Source organism: Culex quinquefasciatus, chromosome 2, assembly GCF_015732765.1.
Source record: "Culex quinquefasciatus strain JHB chromosome 2, VPISU_Cqui_1.0_pri_paternal, whole genome shotgun sequence".
NCBI classification, from domain to species: Eukaryota; Metazoa; Arthropoda; class Insecta; order Diptera; family Culicidae; genus Culex; species Culex quinquefasciatus.
Genome location: NC_051862.1, coordinates 149640237 through 149655995, shown reverse-complemented (window position 1 = coordinate 149655995; position 15759 = coordinate 149640237). Strand labels below are relative to the sequence as shown.

The 15759-nt window shown below is 35.7% G+C and overlaps 1 protein-coding gene across 1 annotated transcript; it reads right to left on the bottom strand.

Moving 5' to 3' along the window:
• Positions 1-1239: 1239 nt before the first annotated feature.
• Positions 1240-13374, bottom strand: LOC6032938 (dynein assembly factor with WDR repeat domains 1). The gene is made up of 8 exons (XM_001843406.2): positions 13232-13374; positions 13101-13173; positions 12826-13029; positions 7771-7893; positions 7392-7709; positions 6801-7326; positions 6134-6279; positions 1240-1878 (listed from the first exon to the last, which is right to left on the bottom strand). Exons 1-6 carry the CDS (start codon positions 13269-13271, stop codon positions 6831-6833), a joined length of 1254 nt encoding a protein of 417 aa, XP_001843458.2. The 5' UTR covers positions 13272-13374; the 3' UTR covers positions 1240-1878; positions 6134-6279; positions 6801-6830.
• Positions 13375-15759: the final 2385 nt, after the last annotated feature.

The following is a 15759-nucleotide window of genomic DNA, read 5'->3' as shown; positions in this document are numbered from 1 at the left end:
CACGAATCCGAGGTCCGTTTTTTGATATCTCGTGACGGAGGGGCGGTACGACCCCTTCCATTTTTGCACATGCGAAAAAAGAGGTGTTTTTCAATAATTTGCAGCCTGAAACGGTGATGAGATAGAAATTTGGTGTCAAAGGGACTTTTATGTAAAATTAGACGCCCGATTTGATGGCGTAATCAGAATTCCGAAAAAACGTATTTTTCATCGAAAAAAACACTAAAAAAGTTTTAAAAATTCTCCCATTTTCCGTTACTCGACTGTAAAAAATTTTGGAACATGTCATTTTATGGGAAATTTAATGTACTTTTCGAATCTACATTGTCCCAGAAGGGTCATTTTTCATTTAGAACAAAATTTTTCATTTTAAAATTTCGTGTTTTTCTAACTTTGCAGGGTTATTTTTAGAGTGTAACAATGTTCTACAAAGTTGTAGAGCAGACAATTACAAAATTTTGATATATATACATAAGGGTTTGCTTATAAACATCACAAGTTATCACGATTTTACGAAAAAAGTTTTAAAAAGTTGGTCGTCATCGATCATGGCCGTTCATGGTCACCCGCGACAGACACGGACGACGAAACAAAGAGAAACGCAAAAAGTAACTTTTTCAAAACTTTTTTCGTAAAATCGCGATAACTTGTGATGTTTATAAGCAAACCCTAATGTCTATATATCAAAATTTTTGTAATTGTCTGCTCTACAACTTTGTAGAACATTGTTACACTCTAAAAATAACCCTGCAAAGTTAGAAAAAACACGAAATTTTAAAATGAAAAATTTTGTTCTAAATGAAAAATGACCCTTCTGGGACAATGTAGATTCAAAAGTACATTAAATTTCCCATAAAATGACATGTTCCAAAATTTTACAGTCGAGTAACGGAAAATGGGAGAATTTTAAAACTTTTATTGTTTTTTCGATGAAAATACGTTTTTCGGAATTCTGAGTACGTCATCAAATCGGGCGTCTAATTTTACATAAAAGTCCCTTTGATGCCAAATTTCTATCTCATCACCGTTTCAGGCTGCAAATTATTGAAAAACACCTCTTTTTCGCATGTTCAAAATGGAAGGTCGTACCGCCCTCCGTCACGAGATATCAAAAAACGGACCTCGGATTCGTGATCAGGGACAAAAGTTACCCCTTAGGACAAAGTTTCACGCAAATCGAAGAGGGGTCGGGGCAACTTTTCCCGATTTCGTGTGAGTTGGTAGAGAATTACCCAATACTTAACACAGCTTATACTCTACGTTTGCACTGTGCCAGAAATTCATTTTAACTCAAAGTCTATTATTTATGAAATTTATCCAAAACTGATATTTTCAAATTTGCCTTATTATTTTAAGTTTTATAGATTGCGAGGTATTTTTCTAGTTAAACTTTCTATAAATAAATTAATCTTATAATAACCTATTATGTTTTGGCATATTTATCATCTACTGCACAGAAGTCTATTTTTTATATTCTTGATACTATAATCCCTAAAATATTCATAATAATTTGATCAAACATCATAAACTAATTTAATGCAAATGAGGAAACCTCTATAACATAGTATATCCTTAATTTTTTTTTTTTTTTTGAATCAGGTTGACGATTTAAAATTCAATTTGACCTAACTGTTTAATATCAAACATATACGAAGGTTCTAGTGATATTTTTTTGCAAACACATCCATAATAATCATTTATCATAACTCTGTAATTTGGAGTAACACTAACACTTAATTGAAAACTTGATCACACTTTTATATCTTTACTAACAATGTTGAGCTAAGCCATCACATCCAACATAAAAAATATATCAGTATAATCATTATTCTACTGGCGTGTTGATTCCCATTTAATGCATTTTTGCCGCAGTAATATCTGAAATAAAAATAACAATGCTTATTGAATCAGTCGGGAAATTTGAAGGCATTGCCGAAAATATTCTCATAAAATATCGAATAGACGTGAATGAAAGTGGGCACTAAACTTGTGTGTAAGTGTTTGCGTGTAACTGAGCCTGAAAAATGTTTAATGACAATAAAATGGTCGGATATGAAAGTTACTAAAAAAAATAGCGCACGTTCTATTGAAATTTGGAAGATGGTGTATAATATTGTCGCAAACATTTTCCTATCCTGCTCTGACTATTAACAAACAAAATTATAACATTTGGTTTCGGAATTAAAATGCATCAAATTATTAATTTTGACCAGATCTTCAATTTATACTCACATTACTTAACTGGCTAATGTTTCTTTCAAACTTGTGCGAAAGAAGTGCGCCCTCTTTTTTTAAAGTTATCAATTACTTGCGGGCTCCAGCAGAGAAACCCGGCTTCGCGTAAAACGGTTGAATGAATTGGACCACGTCGACCTGAAGGGTTATTAGCGAAAGGAGGGGATGGATCAGTGTTGGGAGTTTTGGAAGTTTTGTGAATTCTTGTCACTGCGATTTCCCTTTCGACTGAACCAATTTAGCTAAATATCTATCTATTTTTTTTTTCGTATATTATCGTTCTTTGAATAATGGTTTTTGATTGTAAAACAGATGATAGATATGATTATTATAAACAAAGAGTTGATTGATATGTTTATGTACACTTGGCTGTTTTCTTTACTAAATGTAATAACATGCTTCATGCAAATAACGTGTAAATTTCATACAACCAACCAATAAAAATTGGGATGAACCCGTTAATCAATGAGCTAAGATAAACTGAACATGCAATCGAGCAAACACTCCTGTTCAAGTAACTTATTTCAATGCTATTTTTACTAAGATTTTGCTAGCGCCCTAGTGACTCACGCATAATAATAAAAAATAAAACTCTCACGCATTTTTAAAAGCGAAACCTAATAGAAAATACCACATTTGAGTGAAAAATCACAACGAGTGTAAATTTTGATCTCCAAAACTCAACACTCAGCGGACAAAACACGTGAGCTTTTCTCTAGAATTTTGCATTTTTTTGAGATTTCTTTTTTTATTATTTGGTCCAAACTTTGCAGAAGAAGCGATTTTTATCAAGCAACAACCCGGTCTATCTTGAGACAGGATGTTCGGATCGATTTGTTGTCTTCGGCAAGATTGATGTTTATTTGTGTTTTCAGAACCAAAATTGGCATGCGGAAGAAAAAGCCATTTTTTCAATTGATTCTTTTCACTAAAAGTTTAATACAGTCCACACTCGGTTCGATCGATGATTCAGTATTTTTAAATCCAAGCTGGCGGTGATAACATATTGAAAAAATGCAATTTTTAATTTGAAAGACATTCAAATACTCAAATTTGACTAAAATGGGGTTACAGAAGTTGTGACGGAACTAGAATTTGATGTTAAAAGCATAAAAACGGAAAAAACGGTCATGATTCAATTATCCGAAGTCCAATAAAAACCTTCGGATAATCTTGGCATCAGATAGTCGAGTCTGGACTGTACTTAGAAAACGTATTTTTTATTTATAGAAATTTTGCATCCTTTGCACTGAAGTTAAGGAAGGTGCAATATCTTGTACCGGAAACATGAAAAATTTTAAATATTGGCAAACTAAATTTCAAAATAATGGTTTTTAAAACCGTTTTTATGTTACAGGCAAAAATACGTTATCAAGGAAACGCATTACTGCAAACATATATTCCGTGCCACCCAATTACCCCACGTTTTTTCTACTCGAGATACTGTTATACGCATAATTGTCCCATGTCAGTTTTGGACGATTTTGACTTTATGACATTTTTAAGTTTAGTCTGATATGTACTTTAAGAAAAACACATAAAATCTGGTACTTTGTTCGGAAACTCATGAAAAACAACACCAAGTCTGTTTGTCCCATCATTGTACTTCTACGCATAATTGTCCCACCGAGTATTTTCTTACACGGAATCATTAGTTTTACGAAGCATTATATATTGTTTATCTGTTGTATAGCTAGAGAATCACAAATAAGGGTGATAAACTGCAAACGGAGGCGATTAGGGACACATAAGGCGCATAGGAACCTACGGGACAATTATGCGTAGAAAAACAGAAATCGGTCGAAAAATTTCAATCGCGTTTTTCTAAGTTGCACTTTTTCGAACATGAGGCAATTATGCTTAGGGTATTTTAACCATTAGTGGACCCCCTAGTAAAGCCAATGCACATTTTTCACAAATTGTCAATATTTTAAGCCCTTTTTCATAACCCTTTGTACAAAACAATAAAAACTGAAGTCTTTTTAGCAATTTTGACTATTTGTTTCATCAGTTTATTTGTTTTTGAGCAGAAAAATAGCCATTTGAAAAAAAAGTTTTTTTTGCCTGTTATGGACCCCCTTTTCCTATAGTGGACCCGGGTCCATAATCCGATTGTTATTTAAACTGTTATTTTTATACCAAATTTAACCGATATTTGATGTTTTGATGCATGGTGTAGGTCTAATAATAGATATAATGAATAAAAGATGGATTTTGCTCACTTTTCATCATAAACAAATATATTTTGTTAACAAAATTGGCTTCAAACAACAAAAAAACCTAACAGACATTTAAAAACATTTATTTCCGAAAAAGATCAGAGAAAACGTTTCAAAAATCACTGTAAACATAAAAATAATAAAAAAAAAGTAACTTTGATGCACATTTTTTAATATTAATTACATAAATTGTTGACCGAAACTAAACAGTAGATTTGTTTACAGTTGCTGATAAAACCACGCACGTTTATTTAAAAAAAATGTTTTGTTCTTGATTTATTATTATAAAATATCATTTCAAACTGCAATTATGATGCTTCAGTTAAGTTTTGATAGTTTTGATTAATTATATTTTTTACGGCTTCAGCATTTTTGGTACTTTTAACATGAAACAGCTATAATAATATTTAATTGAAAAAAATATGCGTTTAGGTTGATAACAACAAGCATTTATTGTATGTTTAAGAGAAACTTTTGCTTAAATACACAGTTTTCTTCATTTTTGAAGGTTTAATTAACAGGGGTCCACTTTTGGAAAAGTTCGGATTTTCGTTGTCCTATATTGGACCACCCTATTTTTTGCTCGAAAATGAGCAGTTCTTCGCTTTATTTTAGTAATGTTCCTTAAAATTACATTATTTCGACTTGCTGAAGTTAAATAATCAGTCAAAATTATATTGTATAGTTAATTCAATCATAAAATATAAATATAGTTTTGTTGCGAAAATGCTAGTGGCCATGGCTGATTTCAGATGTCGAACTCAAAACACTTATTTTGGTAAAAAGGACAATTCAATATCAGTCAACATTGAATTGAATGATGCTGAACATGCCAAATAAAAGATTTGTAGGCAACAACACGCTTGAAATTGTGATTTCATTGAATTTATCATCAAAAATCCTTCAGAGGGTCCACTATAGGAAAGGGGTCCACTAATGGATAACGTACCCTAGAACGGCAGTATATTTCAGGCACTTTAGGTTCATCTTTTAATTTGAAAAATGTGTTTTTTCTTATTTTGTTTTTAATAATCAATAGTTCGATTATCCGAAGGTATGTATTTTTTATATAGGCCTTCGGATAATCGAATAATGAACAAAAAAACAAGTTTTTTTTTATTTTTTTTTTTTGCATAAAACATCAAATTTGAGTTCAGTGACTTCATTTTAGTCGTATTTGAATGTTTAAATACCAATCACAACGACTATACGAAATACTAAGACAACGAAAAAACTTTTTTTTTCGTGATTCGATTATCAGAAGGGAAATTTTTCTGAGGTCTTCGGATAAACGAGTCTGGAATAATAATAATAAAAAATCAAATTAAAAGTAGGGAAATTTATTTTTTCCGTGCACTTTTTTCCTGAAAGCCCTAATCCTAACTTACAACTTTGACGAAGACACCAAATCAAATAGAAAAAAAAACCCTTCTCAGTATACAGATTTTCAAAAAATCCCATCTGCCAATTTGTCAGTTTTTTTTAATTTAGAAAATTGAATGTTTTATGATTTTTTATGGTCAAAATGAGGAAAATATTCTCTTTGGTATGGAGCCTAGCAATAAACAAACATTTTTTCATGAATTTGATTTTTACAAAGTTCAAAATATGGATTTGTTTACACCAGATTCTATTCTACAACGAAACAAGCCATTTCAGTGTGTTTAAGTGACACTTACACAAACATAAGTTTGATGAGATGAATCGGTCCCGTTTTCGAGGAGCAACGGAGCGCTCAATATCTAAGCATATATTTGGTCCAGTGTTCAGCCTGTCTGCTGCTACACACCACACTGTGCTTCTTGATAGGTTTAGCTTTCTCTGTCTGCTCCACAAGGTACAGGAGAAGGGAAGGGGCGACATGTAATTAAAATTTGAAAAAAAAGTTACAGGAAATAATGTGTAGGAGCGAACGTATGTTTTGTGTGGCATGTTTACGACAGATTTGATTAAGCGTTGATTTAAGCGAGTTTGTTTCAAGTATGGGTGATTGTGTGTCATCATGGAGGTAGATTTGAATGTTGAATTTAAAGTATTGGGTGTTACAAAATGTGAATACATTTATTTCATAAAACAACACTACTTAGACAAGCTTCAAGTTTTCTAGGATGGAGGATGAAAATACAAATCTACAACTATATTTACCCTGTGTAATGATGATATCATGATATTGGCTAAAATCGGTGGTGATGGGCTAAAGAACAACAAAATTCAATGGCAATAAATGTATTGAATCAAATGACTGATGTGAATTTTTGTCCCGTCATTGTTCAAGCTGATGCAGTCCTTTAGGCGTTACACTTTGAGATGTTTGAAGTTTGATATGATATTCATACAGTTACATACTTTAAAGGCTTGGCCCGAGAACCAGTCGTATCATCTCCATATCTTGCAGGAGTTGTCCTTGGACGCGGTGATGATGGCATCTCCACTGTAATTGAACGAACAGGAAAATACCTCTCCGTCGTGACCCGCTAGCGTCTGGGTACAGATTCCCGTGGCCGAGTTCCAGATTCGAGCGGTTTTGTCCGCCGAAGCCGTCAGGAGAAGTCCTCCCGGAGGACTAAACGTCACCTTGGACACTTCGTCCGTATGACCGGCCATTATGGTAATCAGTTCAAAGTTTCCGGTAACGTCCCACACTTTGGCGGTACAGTCGGCACTTCCGGTGGCCAGCCGTGACCCGGTACAGTTGAAGGCCACATCGAGCACCTCATCCTTGTGGCTTGCAACCGCCTGGCAGTAGTCGAGCTTCCGAACGTCCCAAATCTTGGCCGTTTTATCCAACGAACTGGTAGCGATCAACGAGCACTGAAAGTTCCATATCGCATTGCTTAGTTCTGCCTCGTGACCTCGGATGACTACGGCATGTCTAGAAAAAATCGATAAACCCAAATTTAGAGAACATTTCCCGGAATAATCGGCAGAACACCCAACTCCTTCATCCGCATGTCCCAAACGATGGCCGTCTGGTCAAACGAAGCCGTCAGCAGCAGGTTGCCATCCTTGTTGAATCGTGCCGAAATCACCTCCGCCCGGTGATCCCCAAACAGATGCACCTCCTGGGCCGTTTCCGCGTGGAACACCCGTGCCGTATTGTCCATGCTGCAGGTCACGACCTGTTCGCCCTGGTTCGGGTTGAACTCTGCTGCCACAATTTCTGCGGTGTGGCCCCACAGCGTGTTCAGGCAGTTGGCAGAGGTGGGATTCCAGATTTTGGCCGTCTTGTCGAACGATCCGGTTAGAATGCGATCACTGAAAATTCAAATCTTTATTTTAACTTTAACACTAACCAAAAAAGAGCTTTCAAATATACCATTTGGGATAATTGTAAGCGACGGAAAAGACAACGTTTTCGTGACCTTTGAGCACCTTTTCCTCATCACCGCTTTCAACGTTCCAAATGCGACAAGTTCTGTCGTACGAGCCTGTGATGCATCTGAAAATTCAAATAATTTTTGTAACATATTGCAACAATAAAAAAAACATGTGGAAATAAGTTTTAGGGCGTAACATTGAATGTTTGGCTCTTTTTAAATGTTAGTCTTGTTTAAAAAAAAATAAAAATATTGTTTTTGAGAAGATCGGAAAACTTCACGAATTTTTCTTTTTTAACATTGAAATTCGGACCATTATTTGCTGAGACATCGGAATTAGAAAATAGAGGGTTGTTTGGGTTAGACTAGAGCTTTCAATTTCCCGGGAAAAAATCCAGGCTTTTTCCGTAAAAAAATTAAGGGAATAACCGAAATTCAAACGGAAGAATACATTTTCTTACTTTTTTGGAACCAATATTTTGAATATGTTCTGAAAAATAATAAATGAAAAACCTCAATATAATCTTGTTACATTCAATTTACAATTAAGTTCATATAAATTAATCAGATGATCAGAAAATTTGATGTCAACATTTATTTGTGAAGATATTAAATTCCGAAGCATCTGAAAACAGATCTATCCTCGTAAAAATAAACTATTACAACTTTTAAACGAAAAATTGGTGTTACTTCATTTTAAAAAGATACCAACCCCTTACCGCAAAATTGAGATTTTTTAGGTTTTTGTTTACCATTATCGTTTTTTTACCATTTTAAAATGAATGATTGATAGAGGGGTAATTCTCTACCAACTCACACGAAATCGGGAAAAGTTGCCCCGACCCCTTTTCGATTTGCGTGAAACTTTATCCTTAGGAGTAACTTTTGTCCTTGATCACGAATCCGAGGTCCGTTTTTTGATATCTCGTGACGGAGGGGTGGTACGACCTCTTCCATTTTTGAACATCGTCGCCATCGTGCTAACTTGTCGTACGTGCATTTTGGGTCAAATTGAGTTAAGAACGCCATTTTGTGCAGCTCACAATGCCTCACCTTTTGACCTTCACAGATCCCCAAAATTCGATTTCAATCCTGAGATATTCAACAAAAACCGAAAAAACTCCGTGCATTTTTGTCACTTTACATATGAAAGTAGTTTCAATCTTGTCGTGCTATCTTGTCACTCCATGAAAATTGATGTAAGTGCGACAAAAGGCCAAAGGTATTTCAGGCCAGGAAAGTCAGTATGCGTTTGTCGCACGTACAAGCTAGACTACCGTAAACATTTGTAATTATAACTCAGGACTCCAGCAACCAACTTTAACCAATTTCGGGACAATGCACAGAATGGTGAGCCAAACAAAACGTGTTTGTTATTGTTTACATTGCGTGCTCTCGTTTTTGAATATTCAAGGTCAAGCATTAAAACGCATTTTACTCGGAACGTCAAAATGGCGGGTGCGACAAGATAGCACGACGACGTCGACATGCGAAAAAAGAGGTGTTTTTCAATAATTTGCAGCCTGAAACGGTGATGAGATAGAAATTTGGTGTCAAAGGGACTTTTATGTCAAATTAGACGCCCGATTCGATGGCGTACTCAGAATTCCGAAAAAACGTATTTTTCATCGAAAAAAAACATTAAAAAAGTTTTAAAAATTCTCCCATTTTTCATTACTTGACTGTAAAAAATTTTGGAACATGTCATTTTATGGGAAATTTAATGTTCTTTTCGAATCTACATTGATCCAGAGGGGTCTTTTTTCATTTAGAACAAAATTTTTCATTTTAAAATTTCGTGTTTCTTCTAACTTTGCAGGGTTATTTTTAGGAGTGTAACAATGTTCTACAAAATTGTAAAGCAGACAAAAATTTTGATATATAAATATAATGGGTTTGCTTGTAAACGTCACGAGTTATCGCGATTTTACGAAAAAAAGTTTTGAAAAAGTTACTTTTTGCGTTTCTCTTTGTTTCGTCGTCCGTGTCTGTCGCGGGTGACCATGAATGGCCATGATCGATGACGACCAACTTTTTCAAAACTTTTTTTCGTAAAATCGCGATAACTCGTGATGTTTATAAGCAAACCCCTTATGTCTATATATCAATTTTTTTGGGATTGTCTGCTCTACACTTTTGTAGAACATTGTTACACTCTAAAAAATAACCCTGCAATGTTAGAAGAAACACGAAATTTTAAAATGAAAAATTTTGTTGTAAATGAAAAAATGATCCCTCTGGGTCAATGTAGATTCGAAAAGTGCATTAAATTTCCCATAAAATGACATGTTCCAAAATTTTTTACAGTCGAGTAACGGAAAATGGGAGAATTTTTAAAACTTTTTTAGTTTTTTTTTCGATGAAAAATACGTTTTTTTCGGAATTCTGAGTAGAAAATAAGAAAATTAGAAAATCTCAGCAACCAAAAGTCCATTCTTTACTGTCTTTTAGAAAATTTTATAGCAAATTTTCTGAAGTTTAAAAAATATATTTTCAGAAATGATCATTATTTTTTTAAATCTGAAAACTGCAAATATGTGGAGCCTAACATTTCAAAAGGGCACATAACTTTTGTAAACAATAGTGTATCCCTTTCACTCGAATGACAGTTTACATAAGGTGTGAAAGGGACACACTCTTGTCTAAAAAAGTTATGTGCCCTTTTGAAATGTTAGGCTCCAAATATTTGCAATTACAAGCACGATTTCACTGAAATTAAACCTTCGGTGGCTATTTCATGATAATGAGGCTCTTTATAAAAAAAATGTAGGGTACTTCCATTCAATTCATTTTATTTACCGCAATAACAATTTTACAACTTGTGTGAATGGCTGGTTCATAGAGATTTGGTGTTCCTTGCAACTATTTCCTTTTCTTTAACCGCTTGGTAACAGAAGGTTCTTCAAATGCAATTAAACAAAAACTAGGGAAAATTTGGCCAAAAAAACCTAGTGAGATCGAAACAATGTAGGGTACTTTTCGATTGCAAATTCAAATTAAAAACAAATATATGTTTTTCAAAAAAAAATAACTCTACTGAACTTTTTTTGACCATATTACCTATGGCTCAAAAGTCGCGGTTTTGGTCCCCTAAAACAAAAAAAAACCCGGTAAATCAAAAAATATCAATTTTGGGCAATTGAGTTTTTGTAATAAAAAGTTGGGCCGTTGCAAATATTTGTTGAATCTTAAGTTGGCCAAAATCCGGGGGGTGGGTGGCGGGGTAAAAAATAAAATAATATAAAAATTTAAATAACAAGCTATGGTCTCAACATATGAATGAAACAAGTGTTTTAAAATGAATTTTACACCTGCTCAGTTGTGTAGCAATCATTAGTTTTCAAAATATCTAAGTATTGACGAAATTCACAAAAATCCAAATAGTTTAGATCGATCCCAGACAAACTGAATATGTTTTTTAAAGCAGGAAAATGCATTTCAAATTGTTTTCTGTTGAATAGACTTCTATTTTCACCAAAGTTTTGAAGTTTTTTGAAAAAAAAAATGCTCTCTGATATTTCGAACCGATTTTGAAGGGGAGGGGGTGGGGCGACATAAGCTTTGAAAAATATTTGCAACGGCCTTAATTTAAAAAAAATCGATAAGATTTTTTCCGTGTGCCTTTTTCTGAACAGTCCTCATCAATGCCTACAACTTTGCCAAAGACACCAAATTGATCAGAAAATTCCTTCAAAAGTTACAGATTTTCGAATATTTACGTACCATTTTTGTATGGACAGCTGCCAAAATTGTAAGGTGACTTGCATCATTCACTGAAAATGGCTTGTTTGGTCTTAGGGAAGCGCCCGCAAAGTTTGAGCCAAATAAAAAAATACAAATAAAATCCATTTCCGGTTTTGGTTGAGGATCAGGGTTGTTAAAATATCAAAATATCAGCTCTCAGCAACTACAATTATCTCGCCTGAATATTCATGCCTCAAATACAACTGCTCTTCTCTCTTCATTGAAACTCTCAGCGCCGAACATAGCCGAACACGTTTTCGTGTTTACCCACTCGCGATTGACATTTTCCTTTTCTCTCTCATTCTCGCTTCCACGATCATCCTACCGCAACAGTGTTTAACCACAAAAGCCGTCACAAAACCAATTTTGCAAACGCAGTTTGAAGGGGCGTCATGCGTGGTCGGCTCCTAATCGTCATCTCGCGTTCTCTCATTGCAGTTTTCGGAGAGATTGAGAGACTCAGCGGTGAGAGCGCATAGTCGAGGAAAAGGGAAGGAGTGATAGAGAGAGATTGACATCTCTGGGAATCACGAGACACAAGAAGAGATCTCACAAGTTATAGTGACGGTCGCTATACTCTCGGATATTTTTGGTGCAGAGATAATCTATTGATAGCTTTTCTATCACTCTTTTGCAACACTGTTGAGGATTGTTCACCTAACTATTTCAGAGCGCTTGTACGGTATGCCCACGCATCCTTCCTCCCCTGTTGATTATGTGAAATGTGGTCCCTTCACAGAATCTGTCTCTACGGTTAATGCAACGCAGTAAGCCAGGTCTTTTTTTTTTGCTATATATACCCGGGGTTACTCATATGTACTGTAAAAATTAAAATTGTAAAGAAAGTACTTGGATAACCTCAATTTATTCCAGGAAGATATCTTCGGACTGGCTGCGCTTGTGTTCAATTAGATTAGGTTAGATAAGATTATGCCGTAAAAAAATGTTTCAATTTCACACTATCACAAAGATAAAAAAGATATTACACAATGCTTCGCATGTCAACATCACTTTCCAAAAAAAAATCCAAGCTTTTTCTATCACATCAAAATTAAAAGTCTATGCCTTTTCGCACCCACTTTCCACTTCAATGCCAATGCTATCGACAGTTCACACCTGGCGATAGTGCTGCTATTATTATTTCTTGTTTTATGTATGCTCCAATCGATTCCTAACTGAACTGCAGCGGAATGGCCCAACTCCACCCTCCACCCCGATCATAAAACCACCAGCGTTCCAATGCAAAAATCACGCCAACTTCTCGACATAAAATCAATACAAACCAAAAAACGGCTAGTAGGCATACTCACTTCTTGCCCGATTTGTCGAAGGACACGTTCGTCAGCGGAAGAATGTGCGTTTGGAGCGTTTTGAAGAGGTAGAACTTGGTCTTGACCGGTTCCTTGAGCTTTTTCTGGAGCTTCTCCAGGATTTCTATCACCTGGGGGAAGATGTCCTGCGTGATGAGGGGTTCGGTGGAGGCGATCTTCTTGGTGACCACCTGCAGGTCGCAGCTGGAAGGGGGAAGAGTTTTTTTTCTGTTTGAACAGATTGAGTTGGGAAAGACTTTGAAAGTATCGCTCACCTTGGAGTTAGATCGAAGAGATCAATCATTTTCGTTTCTTCAATGTTACGTTTTCGATAGTTTAGTGCGATTCCTAAAACAAATTGGTGATCAAATTTAAACAATCAATCAAAATCAATCATCAAACTTACCTGGTGGATAGTAACGCAGATAGATTTTTACCAGCCTCATATCGTTGGGTTTTTAAACTATCAAAACTGTTATGCAAAGTTATTTGAAAAATTTGGCGGATATTCCTTCACAGCAAGACTGCCTCCGTTGAACAATAATGAACGAATGTGCAGAATTTTCCATCATCGACTGTTGGATCGATACCGGATGGTCGTGAATTTCGATAGATCGAGACACGGCCACGTGGGTTCCGTATCATGGATATGGTTGCCGTAGGAACTAGAATCGACTGTTGATGTTTACAAGCCACACCTGTTGAAGTTGTGATTACATTCTTTGCATTCAACATGCTTGACTTAGAATTTAGTAGGGATGAGTAGACGTTAACGGATTTGATCAATTGAAACAAAAATTATAAATAATCTCTATAACTAAATAACACTATACAAATATAAAAGAACCTAAAATGCTGCATGCCAAATTATTTTGTTTGATAAAACAAACATTTTTTGCTAAAAATAGATGAAAAGATTGGTTGAAAAAAAATATAAAATATTTCAGGAAACAATCGAGTTATTTCCTAAAAAAAATAGTCTGGAATTCGAGTGCTAAAATATCAAGCCATTATTTAACAGACTTTCGAGCAAGTACCTGAGATAAATAAATTACCGTTCGTCATTTGGTCCAACTCCCACAGCATTAGTTGCCCTCGGAGTTGGTGTATGAAATGATGAAAGTCCGTACGGCACTTCAAACTGCCACACTATTACATATAATGCATCACTTGTGGCACGTGGGAACATGAACACCTTCGCCGCCGGGCCACCACCTTTTCGCTTCACGGCCAGCAGGGGGAGGATTCTGAACACGAAAGTCCTGACGATTTGTGCGGGGTTGTGTGCGTAGTCGGTAGATTACGCGTTCGTCTCTCTGTCAAAACATATCCTTCACGCTTTGGATCGCGATGTCAATCGAAGCGCATCGTGCAGTGAAATGATGTTTGCCACCGCGACACATCCTCCCTCGCGCGATTGTTCCTCTGGCCGGCTAGTGCGTTAGGTGAGGGTGTACTGTGTACGGTGAAGCTGCGTCCCGGACATGGGGTGGACCTGATTTCAACTGATCAATAGCGGAGTTTTACTTATACATTTTTCTTTAAACTTAATCTAATTTACCTTTTAGTATTAACAGGTTAAGAAACTAAATTTAACTGAAATCCTTGAATAAAATTATTTCTGTCATTTCAACCCAACTGTTCACAAAAAACAATCACGAAATCGACCTTCTCTTCTTAAATGTTATGGATTTGTTTATACAAAACAGAAAAAAAATCATGGTGATATTACATCTGGAAAAGGGTACATCTTTTATGTCAGAAAAACGTGTAATTTTACCTCTGAAAATGTGTAATTTTACCACTATTCTGTTGTAATGTCGCATGTTCAGTCTAAATTGAGGTGAAACTACATCATAAAAGAGGTAATATTCAACCTTCCAAAATTTCACCTTCCAAATTTACACTTTTTTTTTGCTGTGAACGCCCATTTTTTCCAAAAAAGTTGTTGAGTCATTTCATCAGAACGTCTTACCTCCCCTTCAAAAATACCGTGTTAAAAAAAAAGATATTTAAAAAATCAAATCTGTTTGCTCTACAGCATTGCCTTCACGTTCTCGATTGCGAGATTCCTACTCGAAACTAGGTGTTGGAAGGCTTGATTGTTGAGGCAATTGCAAACCTCTTTTTACACCTTAGCTTCCATCCACCCCGGGATTCGAACATTGAAACATTGAAGAAACGAAAATGATTGACCTTTGGATTGCTACACCCAACTGGCAGTCGCATGATTGTGATGCATGGCGGCATGGAAGTATATCAGAATCTGCATGAAATCTGTCCTCATGCATTTTTTGCGATATAGGAGTATGACATTTTTGCTCGTTACCGACAATTATCAACATTACCGACGGCTTTTTGGTTGTATTTCACAAAAAAAAAACACTCAGCAGAACGAGGATTGAACCACCAACTTCTTGATTATTGATCCGAAACGCTACCACCGCGCCATGGACGCTAGAAGAAACTTGAGTGAAAGAGTGAAACTTGAGTGGAGTGTTGCTCGGGGACGGGGCAGCATTATATGTATTGGTGAGAACTGCAGATCGTTGAAATTTTTACAAGGGGACAAAAATGATCTACGGGCTTGCTGCAAAAAATGTTATAAAATGTGACATTTTCTGCAGCAAATCCAATGTTGCATATTTTGAGATATATTTTTCTGTTGGGTGTAGTCCAACTGCCTACCAGCGACTCGACCGAGGCAGGAACCAGGGAGACGACTCCTACACCTGGGCTGAGCTAACGATCTAACCTCTAGGTTAGACCGGGGTAGAGCGTCCAATTTCCCGGGGTTACAAAATTCCCGGGAAATTTTCAGCGAATTTCCCGGGAAATCCCGGGAATTCCCGGGAAATCCCGGGAAATTTGAAATTTATCAAAAATTGTTCTGACTTTGTTTCTGATTAATATTTTGCAACAAAATTGTATGGA

Excerpts from the sequence above, each read along its gene's own strand:
- LOC6032938 (XM_001843406.2), bottom strand. The coding sequence starts at position 13,271 with ATGAGGCTGGTAAAAATCTATCTGCGTTACTATCCACCAG. Across the intron at positions 13,174-13,231 it reads TCTGCGTTACTATCCACCAG|GAATCGCACTAAACTATCGA; the intron begins GTAAGTTTGATG and ends AATTTGTTTTAG. Across the intron at positions 7,894-12,825 it reads TTCGACAAATCGGGCAAGAA|ATGCATCACAGGCTCGTACG; the intron begins GTGAGTATGCCT and ends TTGAATTTTCAG.